This window comes from Equus przewalskii, chromosome 9, assembly GCF_037783145.1.
Source record: "Equus przewalskii isolate Varuska chromosome 9, EquPr2, whole genome shotgun sequence".
In the NCBI taxonomy this organism is placed as follows: Eukaryota; Metazoa; Chordata; class Mammalia; order Perissodactyla; family Equidae; genus Equus; species Equus przewalskii.
Genome location: NC_091839.1, coordinates 80766048 through 80781691, shown reverse-complemented (window position 1 = coordinate 80781691; position 15644 = coordinate 80766048). Strand labels below are relative to the sequence as shown.

General features: G+C 38.5%; 1 protein-coding gene across 48 annotated transcripts in view; it reads left to right on the top strand.

The window, feature by feature from the left end:
* The window catches only part of AHI1 (Abelson helper integration site 1), a 180137-nt gene that overhangs the window by 27675 nt on the left and 136818 nt on the right, over positions 1 to 15644 (top strand). For all 48 annotated transcript variants that reach the window (XR_011522165.1, XR_011522167.1, XR_011522166.1 and 45 more), the window contains 6 exons: positions 803 to 995; positions 3458 to 3553; positions 6213 to 6398; positions 7533 to 7685; positions 11401 to 11533; positions 13719 to 13842. Coding sequence is in view for 39 of the 48 variants with exons in the window: in XM_070557277.1 (XP_070413378.1) it covers positions 803 to 995; positions 3458 to 3553; positions 6213 to 6398; positions 7533 to 7685; positions 11401 to 11533; positions 13719 to 13842 (885 nt within the window). In the remaining 9 variants the exon portion in view is untranslated. The remainder of the gene's footprint in view (positions 1 to 802; positions 996 to 3457; positions 3554 to 6212; positions 6399 to 7532; positions 7686 to 11400; positions 11534 to 13718; positions 13843 to 15644) is intronic.

Below are 15644 nucleotides of genomic sequence, written 5' to 3'. Positions count from 1 at the left end.
ATATGTTACATGGGTCTCAGGTGAAGTAAGGGAGTTTCCAATTTCATTTTTTTCCTAATACTACTTCTGTGGCTAATACATGCTTGAAGGCCCACATAAAAAGTAGAGGCTGGCCCAGTGGCGTAGTAGTTAAGTTCATGCAGTCCACTTCAGTGGCCCAGGGTTTGTGGGTTCTCATCCCAGGCACAGACTCATCAAGCCGCACTGTGGAATTGTCCCACATAAAATAGAGGAAGATTGGCACAGATGTTAGCTTAGTAACAGTCTTCCTCACCAAAAAAAAAAAAGTACAGGAAAATAAATGATTATACTAGAATTCAAAAAAATTTGCATGGAAAGATGGCAGGGATGGAAACATGAAGAGATTACTGAAAAAGTCATTCACTTATTCAGTTTTCTTAGGGAATTCAAAGAAAATATATATGTTGAAGGGGTTATGATCCTCTTGTGCTCATTTTCTTATTTAAATCTACTTTGCTGTTTTCTCACAAACTCATTTAAGATTCTGAAGGAGTTCCTGTGCCAAAGTGTAATCATACTTCTCAATTTATATTTCTGTAATAAAATAATTCCATGAAACCAATTGATAGTATGTAAATGCAAGATGATAGTAAGGTACTACCACCTTTAAGTCTCATAAAATTTATAATTTTCTAGATGGACAATCCAAATAATTTTTCCTTATGTGTCACAGTTATTCATTATTTCTGGTTGCGTCACCTGGAACACTATATTTTTTTTTCTCACCTTCTGAAAATTATCATAAAGAATTGTGTTAATGGCAGTATCTTTTTTTGAACAGTGAACGGCCTGTTTCATCTTACTATGAAAAAGAGAATGTGGATTATATTCTTCCTATTATGACCCAGCCATATGATTTTAAACAGTTAAAATCAAGACTTCCAGAGTGGGAAGAACAAATTATATTTAATGAAAACTTTCCCTATTTGCTTCGAGATTTTGATGAGAGCCCTAAAGTCATCTTGTTCTTTGAGGTATGAATTGAATAGAGCAATTTAAACCAAATTTTAGTTAATATTTTGATAGCACAAACACAACCTATTGTTTTTTTATTAATTCAGTAGTACAACAAAGTAGTGTGAGACTTGGATCCCTAGGATTTACTGTTCATAATATGCTGTGGAGACACAAGTGAGGGAGACAAGTCATCGCATATTTGCTGAGCATTTACTAGTGCAAGTAGTTGGCCATTTGGTTTACTCTGTATCATTTCTTGCAACAACACCGTGACAAATTAACTGAAATGATGAATCTAATCTATGTGTATGCAGTCCTCCCTCCTTAACCCATTTCATAGTGTAAACTCTTTAACTGTGTTAGACTACATAAGAGTTAGTGTACTACTTGGAGAAATAAAGATGAACATGCAAAGATCACTTGACTAATGCAGTGTAATATACAACCAAAATGAAGTAGAACTTCCGAGTTGTAGAGGGTCAGAGCAGTCAGGGAAAGCTTTATGGAGTAGATGGCCTTTGAGCTGACTCATTTTTCTAAACTTTTACTACAAAAGAAATCAAAGTTTGGAGTGTAAAGTGATTTCCCCAAAGTTACTCCAATTTTCAATATAGTCATGCACCGCATAACAACGTTTCTGTCAACAATGGACCGCACATATGACAGTGGTCCCGTAAGATTAGTACCATAGAGCCTGGGTGTGTAGTAGACTGTACCATCTAGGTTTGTGTAAGGACACTCCATAGTGTTCACACAATGGTGAAATAGCCTAACGATGCAGTTTTCAGATTGTGTCTCCATCGTTAAGCCATGAAGGACCAGCTAATTTGTATTTGAAGATAGTTTGAACCTGAAATACCACATTCTTTCCTGTACTTCATGTTATCTCTTCATAAGCAAAGGGAAGTAGAGAAAGCCTTTCTTCCAGTTTAAGCAAGATGCAGAATTTTAGCATGGAACAGCAAGGCATGACCAGAGCCAATGATTGATTTTTGTAGAATTACTGGGTTTTATGATCTTTAACTTTCAGATGATGTATGTGTGCTTACGATAGGAATATTTCACAATTTACATCTGTGATTATATTGTATGACTTATATAAACGTGTGGTTTTTTTCAAAAAGGGATATAATTTCTATCTCAGGGAACTCTATCATAGAAATTTGTCGTGTTACAATGTTCTTTTATATTCATTTTAGTATTACAAGATTTAAGAAAGATAGATTATTGGATTATAACACTTTTCGTTGCTTCTTAAGTTTACTGTCTACAGAACTACTTTTTGATTTCAACTTTGTGAGGGTTTTTAAGGACAACTTGATAATATCTTTCAGAATTCTTTAAAACCATCATTCCACTTCTAGGGAAAAATGAAAGTACACAAAGATGCGTGTGCAAGGATATTTATTTAAACATGCTTACATAGCAAAAGTTTTTTGGGGACAGATCTCTTTGATCAGTAAGTGGTTTGGTTAAGTAAATGACGGTTTTTATTAAATTTATGATATTTATAATGCAGAAGAACACTAGACAGCCATTAGCATGATGATATACATATGTATGTATTGACTTGTAGAGCTATCCGCTACATATTATATGAAAATAATTTGCAAAATAACATTGGCTTTGTAGTAGCATATGTACTTAGGAACTCACAGAAAAAGGTTTAGATACACATAAACCAGATGTTAATGTTGATCATCTATGGTTTGGCTTACAAGTTGTTTTACTTTGTTACATATTTTTCTTATATTGTCAGTGTTTTTTCCATTGAGCTTGTATTACATCTGAAGACAGATTTAAGTGTATAAAAGAGAGGATAGATGGAGTCCCTGTTATTTTTTAAGCAGTCTTCCATAAAGATTTGTTGTCTCAGCTGAGCTTTTGATAAGTACCAGCAAGGTCAGAGTGAGAGGCTCTGACAGTACCTAGAAGGCAGACAGTCACTGTGGCAGGTTGCTTGCAATCCACGAGCTTTGACACCTGGACAGGCTGGAGATATGAGAGAAGTCCTCTTGAGAAGCCTAATGATAGCGTGTATCCAAAGAGAAGATCTCCAGCTTCAGGAGGGTGCCCCAAGGAAGGACCCAGAGATGAGGCCAGGAGTCTTTTAAACAAACAGTCCTTTCAAGTCTGCTCTCATACTTTAAAAAAATGATCAGAGCTTCAGAATTCTGTGCGTGGTGTATTTGTGCCTAGACCATATTTGAGGTAATTAACTCTTTGTCTTGGATTTGAAATAAATCCTAATAAAAGAGTTATTAATAAAAGATAAAGTGGTCAAAAAATGGACCCTTACTAACTGGATGAGTTAACTTAAAGGTGAATGAAATGAGATAAAAATGTTTTTCCTCCCTCTTAGGAAAACATTTTTGAGTATATAAATGATTTTTTAAAATTTTAATAATATATTACTAGAAAATTTTAAATTTTAGGTAGCATGGTATTCTGTGAAGTCATTTTTTATACTTATTTACAGATTCTGGATTTCTTAAGCATGGATGAAATTAGGAATAATTCTGAATTTCAAAACCAAGAATGTGGCTTTCGGAAAATTGCCTGGGCATTTCTCAAGGTATGTTTTTCATCTGTTTTAAACACCTCTAGAATAACCTTCAGATTTGATTGGCTGCTTTCCCTGTCAGTTAGGTTTCCTAGAAGGAGCTGTGGCCTGAGGTGAGACTGCAGAGGCAGAGCTCTCTGTTCAGGCGCAGGTGATGCTTGCTCAGATTCCTGACTGTTGACTGGGGCCGAGCATGCCAGGCACACTGTTTGGCCCTGAGGATGGAGCACTGAAACAGACGCACAGCCTGTCATCGTTCACTCAGCCCAACAAATGTGTATTAAACTCTTTCTGTGGGCTAGCCACTGTTCTAGTTAGTGAACAAAGAGGACACCCCTTGGCCTCACGGACTTCATATTCTAGCAAGCAAAACAGACATAAAACCTTGATTATACAGTGTATCACTGATTACGATTTTTATAAATACTGTGAGGGGGTATGAGGTGGGTGATGGGAACATCCTGTGGGGCCAAGGAGAGGTTTCCTCAGGAAGGGACGTTGCACCTGAGCATTAGCTAAATGTTGGCAGTGGGGGAGTGGGAGCTCTGGATGAGAACAAGGGACGTGCAGAGACCCTGCTGTTGGAAAGAGCAGGTGTATGTACTCAGGTGACCACAGAAGGCACTGGGCGTGGAAGATGGAGAGTGAGGGGCCTGGTGCCTGAAGAGACACTCAGGCAGACAGGTCTGGATTACCCCAGGTCTAGGCCACTGCAGCAACAGGAAGCCATTATAGAATTTTAAAGAGCAGCAGGAAGCCGTTATGGGATTTTAAACAAAAGCCTGAAATAATGTGATTTATGTTGTAGAGAGATTACTTTGCTGGGTGGAGAATGGATTACAGAGGGTGCACACATACGTACTGGAAGATTGAGGTAGAAAATTCCTGCAGTAGTCTAGGTGTAAAATGATGCTGTCTTTGACTAGGATGTTTATGCAGAGAGGAAAGACATGAATAAATTGATGTTGAAAAAAAGAAGATCTTAATTTTATGATTCTTTTATTTCTGCCTTCAAACATAAATTTGAGAGATAAAACATCTTGAGTAGTTAATCTATTTTGTATTATCTTATAAAACTTTTCCATTTGTGCATCCATCCATTCAACAAATATTTATTGTTTCTGACGTGCCAGGCACTCTGCTCAATAAAGGGTATTCATAGAGAAATCAGACATTGTTCTTGCCCTCCAGTTCGGTTTCCCTGTAAACATATTACCTGCACGGCTGTGTGCTAGAGTGGAGCTGTGAAAACCGCAGTGAGGCACCTCATCCACGTCAGGGTTGGAGAGGCCTTAGAAGCTGCAGTCTGACTGTGGACGGCAGCCAGGTGGCTGTGGTGAGGAGGTGATTCTAGCCTGGGCTGCGGGATCACGCGGTCCAGGATGTCTCCTTTATAACCTGTTATACCTTCTTCTGTACCCCCTCTCATACTGATGTAGAGCAAAAACAAAAAACCCAGAAAGGTCACTTTCACGTAGGAAACATTGCCATCCTGTGGTCTTGTTAGAAACTGCTGTTGTTCCTTTTCTGCTAGGGTTTTTGCAGACCTGCCCTGCTTACTATAAACTGCCTTTGGGAAACAATAATGTACCTCATGGCATTTTTACCTTTAAGTGTCATATGGACTTGTATGTATTTATCCATCTTATGCCACTGGCAGAGATGGCAATCAGGAATTCTCCCTGATCCCACCTCCACTCCTTGTAAAGGCTAAGGTATTGCTCTCTGTGCTTATATGTCTCCTGCATTAGACTGTACGCTTTTAAAAGTTGCCAGTGCTGGCTTTTTTTTAATATTTAGTCTTCCTTCTTAAAAAGGTTTATTCAATAAAAAAACTATTAAAACAACTTATGTTTAAGCTAAATAAATGGCGATTCTTATGAGAAAAAAAATAATCTCACCAACTCAAAAGAGGTCCTCTTCTACTAGACTACAACTTTAAGTGGAGTGGGGACTGAAAGCAAGGAGCACACTCGATGGCCATTGGTCACTGATGGATGCAACTTAGAAAGTTAAACTTGAGTTTAACTACTCTTTGAAAGTGATTTTGACTTTTTAAAAATTAAAACACCATAGAAGTTTACCATTTAAAATATTGATGCTAAAAAAATGGAAAATTTGTGTTTAAATAATATGCATTTTATTCTTTATCATTATTATTTCAAACAAACTTATATTGATTACCTCCTTTATACAGCATCTGGCACAGTAATGTAAATGCTTTACCAACAGTATGAATTTGTATGGGTGAAAAGACAGCTATCAAAAAAATATTTAAAAAGTCATTTGGGTTATTTTTTGTCAAAATGGTCCAGCACTGTGCTTAACCAACTGTGTCAGTGTTCTTTCCTTTGCTTTATAAGTCTAGGGAATTTCAGCATGCCATATAATCTTCTTAAAATGAGTTTTTGGGGGCCAACCGTGTGGCATAGTGGTTAAGTTCGCATGCTCCACTTTGGTGACCCAGGGTTCGTGGGTTTGGATCCCAGGTGCAGACCTGCACACTGCTCATCAAGCCATGCTGTGGAGGCATCCCACATACAAAATAGAGGAAGATTGAGCTCAGGGCCAATCTTCCTCACCAAAAAAGAAAAAAGAAATGAGTTTTTGACCATATACCATTGCTTTATTTTCAGTGAAGATAACGTTTTATTTGAATTCTTATTTTAAGCTTCTAGGAGCCAATGGGAATGTAAACATCAATTCAAAACTTCGCCTGCAGCTGTATTACCCACCTACTAAGCCACGATCTCAATCAGATGTTGTCGAGGTTTTTGAATGGTGGTCAAAATGTCCAAGAAATCGTTATCCCTCAACGTTGTATGTAACTGTAAGAGGATTGAAAGTTCCAGACTGTGTAAGTTAACAGCACATGTAAATATATGTACTCTGTTGTTGAGATTGAATGGTAACACATTTTCCATTTCTAAAAAGATAAAGTGTCTAGAATTACTTTAATAGATTTCTAGAATAGAAAAGTACCTTCAGAGATTATGAATTAAGCCTGTAATAGCTGATACTTAAAAGATATTTAAATGAATTTTAAGTACTAAATGTAAGTTTCGGTGTTAGGAAAAATCTTTTTTAAATAATATTGGTTTTTAAAAATTAAAGATAAAAGAATGATTTAAAGCAGGAGTTGACAAATATTTTCCATAAAAGACCAGATGGGACACATTTTAGGCTCTGCAGGCCTTACAGTCTCTGTGGCAACCACGCAGCTTTGCCTGTGCATGCAAAAGTGGCTGTGTAGACAGCTGTAGGTGGTAACTGAGCGAGTGAGTGTGGGTGTGTCCCAGCGCAACTTCATTTAGAAAACAGCAGGCTAGATGTGACCCAGGCCGTAGTTTGCAGACCCATGATTTACAGGCATATTTTTCACTATCATTCATATGATCAGTAAATAATATTTCTACGGCTGTTTTCCACAGATTAAAATTATAAATGATCCTGGCAATGAATTGGTCCTAAATGATGTGGAACTCTGCTTTTCTTATTTGCTGTGAGACAATTTGGGTCAGTTGTGTATTCTGTAGTTGATATTTAAACTGTGACCACAGGGTTGATTTGCAGTGATTTCAATGAAGTTAAATTAAATCTGTTTCTAAGAAATGGAAGATTTAAAAAACTTTAGGTCTTTATGATGCCAGTTTTGTGAGTTTAAAGCCAGACACTGGTGATGTAACATCTGGTAGGTGTTGGTGCAGAGGTGGAAGCTGCGACACGGAGTTGTTAAAACCATTGCATGTGACTGTTGGAGTTCTGGGTTTTTTTCCTTCCAACTTTTAAGGTTTTTGGTTATAGGACTGTAATTTCAAGCAACTTTCATTTTATTTAGAATAATGTACAAATAAAAGTAGGATCTTTTCTAGAGTACCTTTTGAAAACATTTCCGTATTGTTTGTTTCAGTATTTTTAAAATGATGTATGCTGGGAAAGAAAAAAAGATTAACATGATATGTAAATTTTCTCACTTTCTGTACGTATCTAGATAAAGCCGTCTTACCGGTCTATGATGGCACTTCAGGAGGAAAAGGGTAAACCCGTGTACTGTGAACGACACCACGAGCCAAGCTCAGTAGACACCGAACCTGGATTAGAAGATTCAAAAGAAGAAGTCAAGTGGAGACGGCTGCCGGGGCAGGTGGGGCGTCTGGTCACACAGCTTCACTTAGATAGTTACGTCCTCTGAAACTCCAGCAGGTCCTAGGATGACTAACTTGCTACTTAGAACTCTCAAATTATCCTCTTTTTAATCACAATCTGGTCTTTCTTTTGATTCATTTGACAAATAATGGCGCCTAACGTGGACATAAAAAGCACCATGCTAGGTTATTTCTTTGGGCACCTGGGCAGTTTTATTAGTTTGCTAGAGCTGCTGTAAAAAACACCTCAGATTGGGAGGCTGAAACAACAGGAATTTATTTTCTCATAGTTCTAGAGGCTGGAAGTCCCAAGATTAATGGCTGGCAGGGTTCGCTTACTCTGAGGCCTTTCTCCTGGTCTGGTCTCTTCTCTGTGAGTGTCGTATCTGGGGTTTCTCCCTCTTCTTATGAGGACACCAGTCTTGTTAGACTATGGCCCCACCCTGACCAGCTCATTTTAACTTAATCAGCTCTTTAAAGATCCCCTCTCCAAATACTGTTACATTCCGAGGTATTGGGGTTGGGGCTTCAACAGATGAATTTTAGGAAACACAGTTCAGCCCATAGCAGCAGTAAAAAAATGCAGATTTTTGATGTCTGTAAGAGGTATGTCTTCTAATGGATTTTATTATTTAAAAAATGGATTTTTTTTTTTGTGGATTCATGAAACTTTTTGTAGTGCCTGGCTTCTTCCTGAATCACATTTTGATGGAGATATGTAGGTGTATATTCTTCTGCCACAAGTTGAGTGGTATTTAAGCTTTTACTAAAGTTTTCTTACTTGCTTAGCATATTTTGCAGTGACAAGAAACATTGCTGATACAGTTTTGTAAATCTCTTACTTGTTTCCATAAAGAGTGGAGTGGTTCATTTTATATATCTGACCACTACTAGATGCAATTTATCCAAAGTCTTAATTTATCCAAACATTGCATAGATACGTAAGAATGGTTATTTTCCTAGACCTTTTCACTTTCTGTGTTTCGCATCACATTTGACTTTCTTTTTGAGGCCAATTTTACAGATATATCTTAAAATCATTTTTAAATACTTTGAATATATTATGGAGAGAATAACTCTTAGGCTGTACCCTTGAGGACCTTCCACATCAGTTAGGGAAATAGGAAACAGTTACATTGTTCAGTGTCAGGGAGGCTACAGAGAAGCCTCGAGGAAAGGTAGGTATACAAATAATTGATCAGCAGTGCTCAAAGCATGAAGTGGGGTCTACTGGGAGTCCCAAGACACTTTTAGGGGGTCTGTGAATTCAGTCTGTTTTCATAATAAGATTGTAATGATTCTAATGATTTCATAATGATTTAGTTAATGATTTTTACTTTTATTTTCTCACGAGTATACAATGGAGTTTTCCAGAGGCTAAATGATATGTGCTATCACAAGAGAGTGAATACAGAAGCAGTTATGAAAATCTAGCTATCTTTTACTAAGCCAGGTGTTAAAGAGATTTTCAAAAATGTAGAACAATTCCACTTCATGTAGTTGTTTTTCATAAAAAGACATTTGTGTTAACATTTAATGGATTTGTTACTGTTATTTTTTAAATAAATTAATACATATTTTTTAAATTTCTCAATTTTAATTTCTAATACAATAAATAGCTATAGACATAGCCACATAAACAAAAGCTCTTTGGGGGTCCTCAAAATTTTTTAAGAATGTAAAACCGTTTGAAGATTGCGGATGTGAAGAAGGTGAGCTGGAGTGGGGGGAGAGGGTTTATTCATCAGGCTGGTGGAGCCTGAGCTAGACTTGAAAGGGTGGCCAAGTAAGGGCTGGGTGAAGAGCGACGGGGAAGGGGGTTTCATATGGGGCAAAGTTGTCGATAAATGGGAAAGGACCTGTTGTATTCACGAGGCACTCAAACACATGGCTGGCTGGACACCAGTTTGCATAAGGACAAAGTGGTGTGGTAGGGCAGGCCCACACTGTGGAGGCTCTTGCGTGATAGCCTGATAGTTGACTGTGCGGGATGTGTGAGAAACAGTGGCAGGTGTTTGGGTGGGAGACAGGCATGATAACGGCTGTATTTTAGGACAGGTTAATGCTGGCAGTGGCATGTAGGAGATCCTGAGTTAGGATACATCAGAGTGAGAAACCTAGGAGACGGCAGTTGTAGTGATTGGTGCGTGAGGTGAAGGGTCTCACCTTGGGGTAATGGTAGCAGAAGTGACAAATAAGAGATGAATACAGAAGAAAGAAAGGAAGAACTAGCGTGATTTAGTGACTGACAAGGCAGTAAAGGGGAAAAAAAACAAAGGTGTTGGGGACCTTTCTTGTTACGTTATTAAACTTTCACTGAGTGCCTGTTCCGAGTACAGTGTCAACCCTCGAAGTACGAAGAGAATGATCGTGGCTTTAGTGATTTCTGGCTGAGATGATGAGGCACAAAGTTCTCCTGAGCTATACCTCCTACTCTAGAAGCACAGCAAGGGGTTATAAAACCCCTGACTTTTCCTTCATTTTTATCCTCTCCTTATCCCCCTTCCCTATTCTAAATCTCTGGATGGAGAATGGAGGAAAAGATGGGTAGCATGGTGTCTGGTCCATTAGTGGCACCTGAGAAATGTCTGCTGAATTTTCCACCTTCCTAGTAGCTGCTCACAGTGCTGCCTCCTAGTAATGCTGCTCAGTCCTGGTGCTACTTGTGAAAACCTGGTGCCTGTCTGGACATCAGGGCCTTGGACTCAGTCTTTGACTAGGCCTGGTGAGCTGGACTTGGCCCTCTGAAGCATCCTTATTAGCGATCTAGAGTAATAATGGTTACTCATGGGATTGCTGTTGATGAGTATATGAAAAGACATTTGTAATAAAGTGCCACGTCCATGGCATATAGTAAGGGCCCAATGTATGTTTAATTGAACTTTCTGAATAATAAGAAACTCAGGAACTAAGGCTCACTGAAGTTTGGAAGAGGTAGAATTAGGGCAAATAAAAGTAAGCAGTACTTTCTACAGTAGATGTTAATACATGGAAAGTTTTGATTTCATCTGGCAAAAGGAATGAAAGGTAAAAATTATGAAGAAATCAATAAAATTAGTGAATGAGAAACCAGTAGGAGGTGATTGATTACTTTGAAAATACGTTTTGGAAGGTAGTCACAAATGTTGGTTATTTTAAGAGAGAAAAAGAAAGAGAATGAACATTCATACATCCTGGACTTAAGCTTAGGCCCTATAGGGCATTTATGGTCTCAGAACAAGCTTCTGGCTCAGCAAAAATCACTTATTGGTTGCTGTCATGGAATAAGGGTGTGGCACACACTCTTTTTGTGGCTTAATAGAAGGAATGTGGTAGTGACAGCTTTAGAGTGTCAGATATTGAAACTTTCTCTTCATATTTAATTAAGTGACTTGTTCAAAATGCTGTGTACGTTTAGATATACTTATTGCTTAAATCTCAAAAAACAGACTAAGAGTCTTTCTTGTTTTTGATCTTTTGGTTACATTGAATTAAGTACTAGTTAGACATGGGCTGTAAATTCACTTCATTTATGGAGAACTGATTCTCCATTTCAAAAGTAAAGTAGTTTACTATGGTTACCCATCATTCTGATTACTTGTTTTTCTCTTCCTCTGCATCACAGCAAAGGGACTTTAAAAAAAAAAAAACTCCACCACTGCAATCATTGAAGTTAACAACTAGCCTTCAGATTTTAATGTCTTAATTTATGTTTTTAAAATGTTTGTTTTTTAGGCTTGCCGTATCCCAAACAAGCACCTCTTCTCACTGAATGCAGGAGAACGAGGATGTTTCTGTCTTGCCTTCTCCCATAATGGAAGGATATTAGCAGCAGCCTGTGCCAGCCGGGATGGATATCCGATTATTTGTGAGTACTGTCTGTCTCATCTGATTGTCGTCTACACGGAGGACTGTCTTCAGTTCTTAAAATTCATTGCGATCTTAATTTGAATACCCCACCAGTACCACTAAATTAAAATAGATTTCTTCGAGGAAACTAGCAGTTCTTTTATAATTTTACACTTTTCTATACAATGCATGTTCAGAAGTAGAATGAGAACAGTCAAATGAAGGGTGGTAAGTTTATTTTTAAAGCGTGCAGGAGGATTTTTGTAAGCATTTTCTATTTTAAATATAGAAACTTTTCAACATGAAGGATTAATAAATCTTTGGAGAAATTTTAGTCCAGTGTGGTCAGTTGATAGCTGTGATAACTTGAGTTGTGAAAGCCCTTGGATTTGTTAAGCACTAGGACAGTGGTAATCGGCTCAGGAGCACCCAGGTGAAGACTTCTCATCATAATTGAGAAGTCAGCAGAGAGGCCAGAACTCCCTCTCAGGTTGCCTTTAAAAATTTAGGACACCACCACAGCATGGCTCGATGAGTGGTGTATAGGTCTACACTGGGGATCTGAATTCGTGAACCCTGGGCTGCCAAAGCGGAGCACACAAACTTAACTGCTATGCCACTGGGCTGGCCCCTAGAAAGAGATTTTTAAATGTCTTGAATGACTAGGTCTCTCAGCCTTTAACAAGGGGCTGTGTGTGGGTGTTGAGATACACTTTGACGGCCTCAGCAGACAGTTTACGAGTCTCCTTTTGCCTTCTTTTCGTGTGTGTGTGTGTGTGTGTCTGTGTGTCTGTGTGTCTGTGTGTCGGGGTGGGGGTCGGGGGGATCCCCTTTCACGGCCTCAGCAGGCAGTTACATACGACTGCCTTCGCCTTCCCCTCCTGTGTGTGCAGCCTCCTCAGGTGCAGCAGAGTGAGGCTGGGCCTCAGATCTGCTGCTGCATGCTCACAGCCTTTACGTGCATGTGTCCTCCTGGATTCCCAGGCACCTGTTGGAGCCTTCCAGAGTCCATGATGGCCATCTCATTCCCAGTTTTTCCCTTTTAAGCTTTTTGTCAGCCTCTTAGCCCTGCTGTCATCATTGCCTCAGGCAGCTGTGCCGTGATTAGGTCCTGCCCCCTTGGGTTAGGGCTGTTTCTGAGAGCAGGCTCAGAGCCAGGTCAGCTGAAGCCAGGCCCTGAGCAAGGGGCCTCCAGGGAGCTGCCAGCCTGGCTCACAGTGGTCACCCTCGGGCTGGGGCTTTGGGCTCTGCAGGCCTCTTCTGCCCGCTCTGCCCCTTCCCATGGCTGCTAGGCTGCTGGTTTTTGTTGTGGTTGTGAGGCTGTTGGTTTTTAAGGCTACTTTGCAGCTTGAGAGAGGGAAATGGAAACATGACAAGTTAAAACACCACAGAGCTCAGTGTTCTTACTGAGATTCAACTGTTTTTCTTGAGTAAATGCTTCTCAAATGGTTGCAAGCCTTTGTTGAATTTCCAGACTTCTGAGAAAATTAATTTTGACAATTTTTGCCAGTGTTCTCATTGCTTTTATGAGGGTGCTGATTTTCTGAGGTTTCAGAAGCGCTTCTGTACTGCTTAGTATTTTAAAGGGCAGTTGGTTTTACCACTAGGTGGAAGTAGAGACTTAGGAACTTTGTTGTCCTCTATCAGTCATCTCTTAGAGGGTTTCCCTGTACACATAACATAGCAGTACCACAATGCCTTGTTTATCAGATTGGGTCTCTGTTAATCCCCTTGCTGTATCTATCGTTTTAGTATAAGATTTTTTTTCTGACAACAGCACAGTTTAAATTTCGTGCTACTTCAGATAGTTAAAATTTTGGTTGGAATTTAATTGATTTTCAGATGAAATAATATCTTTTCCAGGAAAGCCCAAATTATAGAATCTTGGAAGTGAATTGCAATTTATATGTTATTTATTATTTGATTAATGAATTGATTGTCAAAGATTATTAGGAGAATTTCTTTGAAGAGATGAGAATAATTGTGGCATATTATAAAATTTTGTATGTGTAAATTCTCATTTCTAAAGTAAATGAAAATCTTAAGTAGATTTGGAAATTTTTATGCTGAAATATCTTTGGTGATAATATTCTTATAGATAGTGCTTACCTTATGTACAAATTATTATAAATTATGAATTTTTATTTTACTGGATTAAGGATCTTCTATCTAGAAACCTACTAACTTTTGAATATTTTTGTTAGTATACGAAATTCCTTCTGGGCGTTTCATGAGAGAATTGTGTGGCCACCTCAATATAATTTATGATCTTTGCTGGTCAAAAGATGACCGCTATGTCCTTACTGCATCATCGGATGGCACCGCCAGGTTAGTGTGCTTGAGAGGTACTTACTGTGCATGCTGTTTGCCATCAAGGAAAACGAAAAGAATATAAAGTGATAGACCTACACTTATGCTTAGTTATGTGTTGCTTATCAAGGGACTGTTGTAAATATGTACCCTACAGACTGACTGATTAAATAAATAGTAGTGAAATCTTTTTTCCTGAAGACATTTTTGTTAAACATAGATTATGTAATATATAATGCTTCTAGTCCTCACTGTATTTAAATGATCATTATGTACCCTGTTCTATTAATACTTTGAGCTCAGGTTGTTAAGTGAGTGAGATTTTTCCTGGACTGTAACTCTTGATGACAGAGACTGTATCTTCACCGTCAGCTGGGTGCAGAGGCCAGAGCACAGTGGTGCACAGCATGCAGTGTAGGGTACATAAATGAGTATGTACCTTATGTTTTAAGAGCTTTATAGGTGGTCAAATATTTGCGTTTTTCAGAATGTCAGCCTTAAAATCATTTAGCTCCTTCCAATTTAATAAGTATCACAATAAAATATTTTGAAAGCTGCTTTTTAGTTCCATTTACACTTTTTTTAGCTACTTGTTCTACCTTGGATGTATTCTAAAGATATTATTAGGCAGTTTTTCAAGATGCTTTTATATGTGTCATTTAATTTGATTCCAACAAATGTGGGAGGATAGACATAAATATTTCCTATCTCCATGGGTTAGGAAACTGACATTTAGAGCAGTTCGAGATCCACTCTGACTTCACTCTTATTTACTTCTGCCTCCTGCTCTTTTAACATACGTTTTTTCAGACTCTTCTAGTGTCTGGGCCCCTTCTTCTATTAATCTTATCAGCTTCCATTTCAATATAAAATGTCTAATTGATTAAGATGTTATCATTACTGTTTAGTTTATATTTAAATGAAAAAATGACAGCTGGTGGCAATAGATTACCTTTTCTAACTGGGAACCTACTGTTAGTCCCTCTTAACAGTGTCCTCAAGAATCTATCTAGTCTGTCTGTTTTTTTTCAGCATAGCCATTCTATCTGATGCCAGGTTATGCTGGAGAAAAGTACATAACCTTGCTGAGGCCTGACTCTGGATTGTAAGTCTTAAAATCACCTCAGCTGTCGTCTCTGTTGGGCAGTGCTTTTACTTATCTTTACTCAGCCATCTTTTCTCAGTCCTCTGGCAGCAGATCCAAATCTCACTGTGCGTCAAGTTGTTACACTAAGGCACCGTCCTCCCGCTCTAGTTAGATGACTGGCTTCATTCACAGTGAAATGTAGCCAAGCACGAACTTCCACATTTCCCTCTGGTTTCCCACCTGATGTCTGTAAATCTGCCATCTTTATTCTGTCCACCTCTCAAGAAAGAGTCCTGAGCACAGACACCTTTAAGGCTGATCTTTGACCTGTGCTTTAATCTCAGTCCTTTAATCTACAATTCTGTTGCTTCTATCTCCTACCTCTCTTGTCTCTTTAGTATCTTTCTATTGATTTTGTCCTCTCATCTTAGAAATATGCTCATATCTCCTTATCTAAAGCAATCTTTTTCTCAACTCTTCCTGCTTTCTAGACTATCATATTGCTTTTTTTCTACACACGTTGTCTTTACTTCAGCCCAGTTAGTCTGGTTTTCACTCTCCGTGCTGTACAAACTTTCTTCAGGAGGCCAGCAGTTTGTTGCTCATTTTCAGATCCTCTAGCTAGTTTTAGTCCTTACCCTCTTTGCCTTCAGTACAGAAATTAATTATTGTCCAGTCTTGAAATATTTTCAATTCATGGGACACCCTCTTCTGTTTTCTTTTTATGACTCTG